The sequence below is a fragment of the Ursus maritimus genome, unplaced genomic scaffold, assembly GCF_017311325.1.
Source record: "Ursus maritimus isolate PB19 unplaced genomic scaffold, ASM1731132v1 scaffold_23, whole genome shotgun sequence".
NCBI lineage: Eukaryota > Metazoa > Chordata > Mammalia > Carnivora > Ursidae > Ursus > Ursus maritimus.
Window position 1 is genome coordinate 45257145 of NW_024424786.1, and position 5962 is coordinate 45263106.

Genomic DNA, 5962 nt, shown 5'->3' on the forward strand with positions numbered 1-5962 from the left:
GCTTGGAGGGACGGGTGACGGGGCGGGGTGGCGGCTGGAGGTCAAAGGTCTGCACTGTGAGCACCTCCATGGTGGGAACCCCGGGAGGCGCAGGGGTAGGCTGGGCAGGGTGCCCGGCGGGGCCTCTGAGAGCTGGGCACGGGAGGATGGGGATGACCCCGGGGGGGCTGCGGGCGTGGTGCACACGCACCCCGCGTTCCTGTTGGACGGGTGGAAGGAAGGTCTGTGGCGACCCTGCACCGGGCGAGCCTGTGGGCGCCCTTTTCCCAACAGCATTTGCTCACTTCCTGTCTCTGTGTCACATTTTGGTAACTCTTGCCACGGTTCAAGCGCTCTCGTTATTTGCTGTGGTGACGTGTCATCCGAGCCGCGCCCCCTGGCAGCTCAGGTGACGGTTGGCGCTGACTAGCCACAAAGTCCTTTTGGGTGAGCTCTGCGTTGGTTTTCCAGACGCAGGGCTGTTGCACACGGCGGACGACGCTATGGCATAACCGTAACTTTTATCTGCTCTGGGAAGCCCTGAAATTCTTCAGACCCGCTTTATCGCGATATTGGCTTTATTGCGGTGGTCTGGAACAATCTGCCGGATTGCTGACGTGGGCCTGCACATTCTGCGCTCCCCCCACCCCCACCCCCGGCGCCATCCGGCCCCTGCTGAGCCGCGGCTCCCACCAGAACTTGGGGTGGGCGACCCAAGGAACTGGCCTGGCCCTGTCCTCCCTGGAGGGGGCCGTCGCTCTGGTCCAGGGGACACGAGGGGTCAGGGCTGGAGAACGGCCCCCACTCTGCTGCTGCTGGCCCCTCACGTCCCTCTGGGCTGGCTACTCATCCCTCATGGGACGCTGGTGGTCACACGGAGATCTCTGAGGGCCGAGAAAGGCCCACCGTTTAAAGGGATCCTGCACTCCCTGAAAATTCCTCTGTAAAGCACATGCCTAGGCACTTGGCTCAGGGTGGGGGCCAAATGCCCCCCTCTGGCGTGTGCGACCTGTCCTGCACTTCCAAGGCCTTGGTGGCCTGTTCTGATGGGGAGAGGCGGGTGGAGGGGAGGCAAAGGGTCTGGGGCAGGCAGAGTGTCTTGATGAGGAAACCCACCTGAGACGGAGATGAAGAGGGAGGGTTTCCCGATGGACTGGTCCAGCCTGGGAGGGAGGGAGACAGATGGACACCAGCTCATGCTTGGCCTGGACGCCACACACACACCCAGCGCATTGGTGGGTGGACAGGTGAGGTGCCTGGCAGGGCGACAAGCCACCCACCCCTTCTGGGGACACCTGCCACTGTCCCCCATGAACCTGCCATGGGCCTCCCGGGCCCCAGAGGTCCGTACGACTGGGGGGTGTGGGTGGGGGGCTCGGAGGCAAGCGGCAGTGTTTAGGCAGTCCTCCCTGGGCAGGGCAGGGTCTCAGGACTGCCCCGAGTCCCGTCATTGCTTTGGAAGAGGCCCAGGCCCGGCACCTCAGCCATGCTCAGAGAGACCGGTCTGTGGGTGGGCCCTTCCAGGGTGAGGCCTGGTCGCCCAGCTGAGTGGACTTCACGTCCCTACAGCGGGTTGGCCACGGTGGGGGGGGCAGCCTGAGCGTCTGGTTGTGGTCAGGACGGGGGCAGTGTCCCAGCCATACCTTGTGACAAGGGGTCGGGGGGTGGGGTGTTAGGTTCCCAGGCTAGCCCACCATAGAGGGACCAGTGGTCTGAGCCCGCGCAGGCCCCCAGGGACCCAGCTGCTTCCCTGGGAACAAGCTAGCCAGGCTGGACGCTGGACGCTGGTGTCTCCCGCTGGTTAGGGCTCCTGGCTCCAGGTCCAGGACGGGAGGCCTCAGGCGGGCAGCCCGGGGGCAGGACTCTGGGCCCGGCAGTGGGTGTGTCCCTGGCAGGGCCCGGCCCTCCTCCCTCCGAGGTGGTGCGGCAGGAGGCGGGCGAGGAGGGTGACCCATGGCTCTGTGGGGGCAGCTGGCAGAGCTGGTGCTGCCGGAGTGGGAAGGGAGGGGCCCCGGCCCACCCCCTGTGCGCGCCGACTGCCCGCGGGGCCCGTGCTCACCTTCTCTGCAGCTCTTTGATGCGCACCATGAGGTTCAGGTGGCCCTGGGAGTACTGCTCGATGACGTCGCGCACGTCGTAGGGTTTCCGCGCTTGCTGCAGGACACAACGACGGTCACTCCCTGTGCCGCGCCCTATGCGCCCGGCGCTAAACGAGGACGGGCGCTGCCTCCCTGCCTCTCGGGGACTTAAGGAGGTACCCCCGTGGTGCTGCGGGGCTGTCCTGGCCCAGAGCACACGCAGTGCCCCCCGCCCCGGGCTTGGCCGCTCCGTTCTTGGGTGCTATGGCTGGGGGATCCTGGGCTGGCGGCTTGGCCTCTCTGGGCCTTAGCTTCCTGCCCACTCACCACAGGGCCCCGCCTGCTTCCCCTTTCCAGGTTACCAGCCCGTTCTTGGGAAGAACCCGTCCAGCTGACGGGCCAGAAGGGGCCCAGCTCTGTGCAGCCACTGTCTTCCCGGCCCCAAGCTGAGCCCTGACGCACACGCTGTTCTCAGGGTCGGGGAGAGGCAGGCACCTTGGGTGACAGCCTCAGCCTGTCGTGCCTGGCCTTTGCGACAGGCTGCCTGCTGGGGCTCTGAGGCTGCCAGGGCAGAGGGGATGCTCCCACAGTGGGCTGGGGGCCACGCAGGGCAGGGCAGCTGACCCCAAGGCACCTCGGCTCGGCGCCAGCTCTGAGCCCATAAATGCATATGGGGCTCAGGTGAAATCACCAGAAACCACACCAGAGAGAATGAGGCTTCTTAGGATGTCAGCAAAACCTCAAGCCACATTTATGGCCCCGTTCCCAGGAGCCCGTGGGCCGAGGGTCTCCCCCAGGGAGTGGCAGGCTGGCTGAGTGGGGGTTTGATGGCCCCAAAGGCCCTTCACCCACACAAGCCAGCCAGAGCTACGTGGGAACACAGAGCCCCTCTATCCAAGGGGCCATGGGGGCGCCTGGTCGGGTGGAGCCCAGGCAGAGCTCATCAGCACTGAAGAGTCCAGGTTAGCAACAAGCCTGGGGTTACCGCCCCTTGCTGGGGAGGGCAAAGGCCCTGAGGCAAGCCGGAGAGCTTGGGCGGAGGCCACAGGGGAACGAGGTTCAGAGACCCACTGAGAGTCTGGGCCGGGTCTCCTCCCTGGGGGCCCCTGGGGACAGGTCCTCCCTGCCCAGCAGAAGCCTACCGCTCCTTGCACTGCCCCCCTTCCCCCGAGACTGGGGCTCCCCTAGTCTGACGGCATGGCCAGCCCCGCTTTCCCAGAAACATGGGGTACCCCGGAGGGTACCTTCTTCAGATTCCTGGCTGTGCTTCTGACGCGCCTAGGGGCTCTGCCGTCCACTCGGGCAACTCGGCAGAGTACCGGCTCTTCCCCTGCTAGGATTCTGGACTCAGGAAAGTCCAAGGCAGAGGCCTCCTCCCTCCCAGGGGCTGGGCCCCAGAAGCCCAGGGGGGGGTCCTTGTCCCCCCACAGGACCCACCAGGTGGGGCCCTCGGCCCTCACAGGCAACACGCAGCCCCTTTCTGGGCCCCGAATCAGGACCCTGAGATCGGTGGGGGAGGGCTGGCATTGACCTGATCGTCCCCAAAGCACAGCTGTACCCCGACAGGAGGACTCGCCACCCTTGGGGCCCACGCTGGGCTGCAGAACCACCTGCCTCGTCTTGTGGGCCGTATTTGAGGCCTGTCTCGAGATCTGAGGGGCGGGCATGGGAGAGGACTCGAGGCGGACCCTCTGGCTCCCCCACGGTCAGTGGAATGACAGTCATACAGCAGCACTTAGGGACAGGCTAGTGATAACGTCCCCAGACCTTGGTTTCTCCTTCTGTAAGATGGGGGTGCTGAGCCCCGCCCCTCCCTTCTGTAGTCGGAGCTCTTCCTCAGTGCACACATGGATGGTGGCCCTGGGTCAGGACAGTGTGCCTTCCGTGGACCTCGGGCTCTGTGGGTCAGGCCTATGCCAGCGAGGTCTGGGCTGGGGTGCGGGGTGCGGGCCTGGCCCGGGGTGGGCCGGGCTCCCGGACAGGCTGGAGAGCAGGGACAATTAGTGCAGGTGAATGTGGGCACCTGCGTGGTCAGGAGCTTCTGGGGTTGGAGAGCAGGGACCATTAGTGCAGGTGAATGCGGGCACCTGCGTGGTCAGGAGCTTCTGGGGCTGGAGAGCAGGGACCATTAGTGCAGGTGAATGTGGGCACCTGCGTGGTCAGGAGCTTCTGGGGTTGGAGAGCAGGACCATTAGTGCAGGTGAATGCGGGCACCTGCGTAGTCAGGAGCTTCTGGGGCTGGAGAGCGGGGACCATTAGTGCAGGTGAATGTGGGCACCTGCGTGGTCAGGAGCTTCTGGGTGAGCAGCACGTGCCTCTGGGAAGGCAGGAGCGCGTGCACGAGGCGGGGGGTGTGAGCACGTGCCGAGCGTGTGTGTCTGCGGGAGAGGGGTGGCTGCTGGACCGGCTCTGGGGTGGGGCTCGGGAGCTCTGCCTCCCCTCGCTCAGAGGGCAGACCACAGAAGGGTCGGTGCTGCCTGGCTGACACCCAGGACCACGTCCCGGCGGGGCCCCAGGCGCCCTGAGACTTATCTTGCTGCTGCTAGTCCCCCAGGGCCTGGTCCGCGCTCCTGGAGGCCTCTGGCAGGGGCTGCCTGGGGCCCCGTGGGAGAAGCCATCTCAGCTTTCTCTCCAGAGCTCATTTCCTCTGGCGGCAGCAGCAGGAGCCTGAGATGAGCCAAGATAATGCAGGGCTGTCCAGACTGACCGACAGTGGACATGGGAGTTCAAGGCAAACTCGAAGGGCTAAGAGCCTCTGGCTCCTCTGGCCAGACACAGGGGCGGCCGGCCGGGCACTTATCGGCCAGGCAGCGAGGCAGGAGGGGGCCACCCGCCACGTCTGCAGCCCCTGAGGCCGGGGGGCGGGGTCGGGGTGCATGCAGACAGACAAACAGGCTGTTGTGGGGGAAGGGAAGACATCCCTGACAGCTGGGCCTGGGGTGGAGCTCCTCACTGCCAGGCGCTCCTCTGCGGCTGCTCCCCCGTGGGTCCCTCCTCCCTGTGGAACGCCGCCTCTGGCGACAAGGGCCAGCTGGTGAGGCTGAGGCTGCCCCAGGCCCCCGCCTCCCTCGAGAGCCTCGGACCCCACCGGGGCGAACGGGGAGGCTCTCAGGAACATCTCCACTCAAAGGGCCCCACCTGCTTTATTTGAGGGCCCCGAGGGTCTCGGGCGCAGGGATGGGGCAGAAAGCAGGGAAGGTAGGTTTGCCCGACCTGCTTCTGAGGGCCTCCCAGGCTGCTCGCAGGACCCTGGCCTCTGTCCTGCGGCAGAAAAGGGGAACCCCAGCCTGGAAGGAAGTGCAGGGCCCCTGCTGATGTCTGCGGGCAGTTTTCCTGCCTGCATTTCAGGGACGGGGTGCTCCCCAAGTCAGCTCTGGCCACAGTGGGTACCCACCTGCCAAGGACAAACTCTGTCCTGACAGGAGCTGCCCACATGACCCCAAACTGGGCCTGCCAGGAGCCTCAGGTTTCTGCCAGCGGTGCTGGGTGCCCTAAGCCCTGCAAGCCCACTGTCCACCCCGCACAGCCCCCCTGTGCCCGCTGCTCCTCAGGCGGCGGGTTACAGGCTGCCTTGCGGGGCCCCGCTCTGGAGCCCCACTGGCCTGACTTCTCAGGCAGGGGGACATCCCCGTCCTAGAAGATTCCCCACTGACGCCCCTGCTCTCCCAGGTTGATGTCGGGTTTTAGCGGTCAATGCCAGGCTGCTCTCCAGTGAGGGCCCTACATCCTGGCCCTTCCCAGGGCCTCCCCCGTGCTGCCCAGAGCAGACCCCTGCAGGGGGTTCCTGCAGCCCCCTCCCCACCAAGAAGGTGCTGGTGCTGCTGGGAAGCCGGCCCCTCCCCTTCCAGCACCCCTCCAGCTCCCCGCCCTCCCAAGCTGCCCCTCTGCCGGGGCCGCCAGGGCCT

The 5962-nt window shown here is 66.1% G+C and overlaps 1 protein-coding gene across 1 annotated transcript in view; it reads right to left on the minus strand.

Moving 5' to 3' along the window:
* The window catches only part of KCNQ1 (potassium voltage-gated channel subfamily Q member 1), a 334785-nt gene that overhangs the window by 80079 nt on the left and 248744 nt on the right, over positions 1–5962 (minus strand). Inside the window, exons 13-14 of the mRNA XM_040639632.1 lie at positions 2039–2133; positions 1096–1142 (exon numbers count right to left, since the gene is read on the minus strand). Of these exons, the coding sequence (XP_040495566.1) occupies positions 1096–1142; positions 2039–2133 (142 nt within the window). The remainder of the gene's footprint in view (positions 1–1095; positions 1143–2038; positions 2134–5962) is intronic.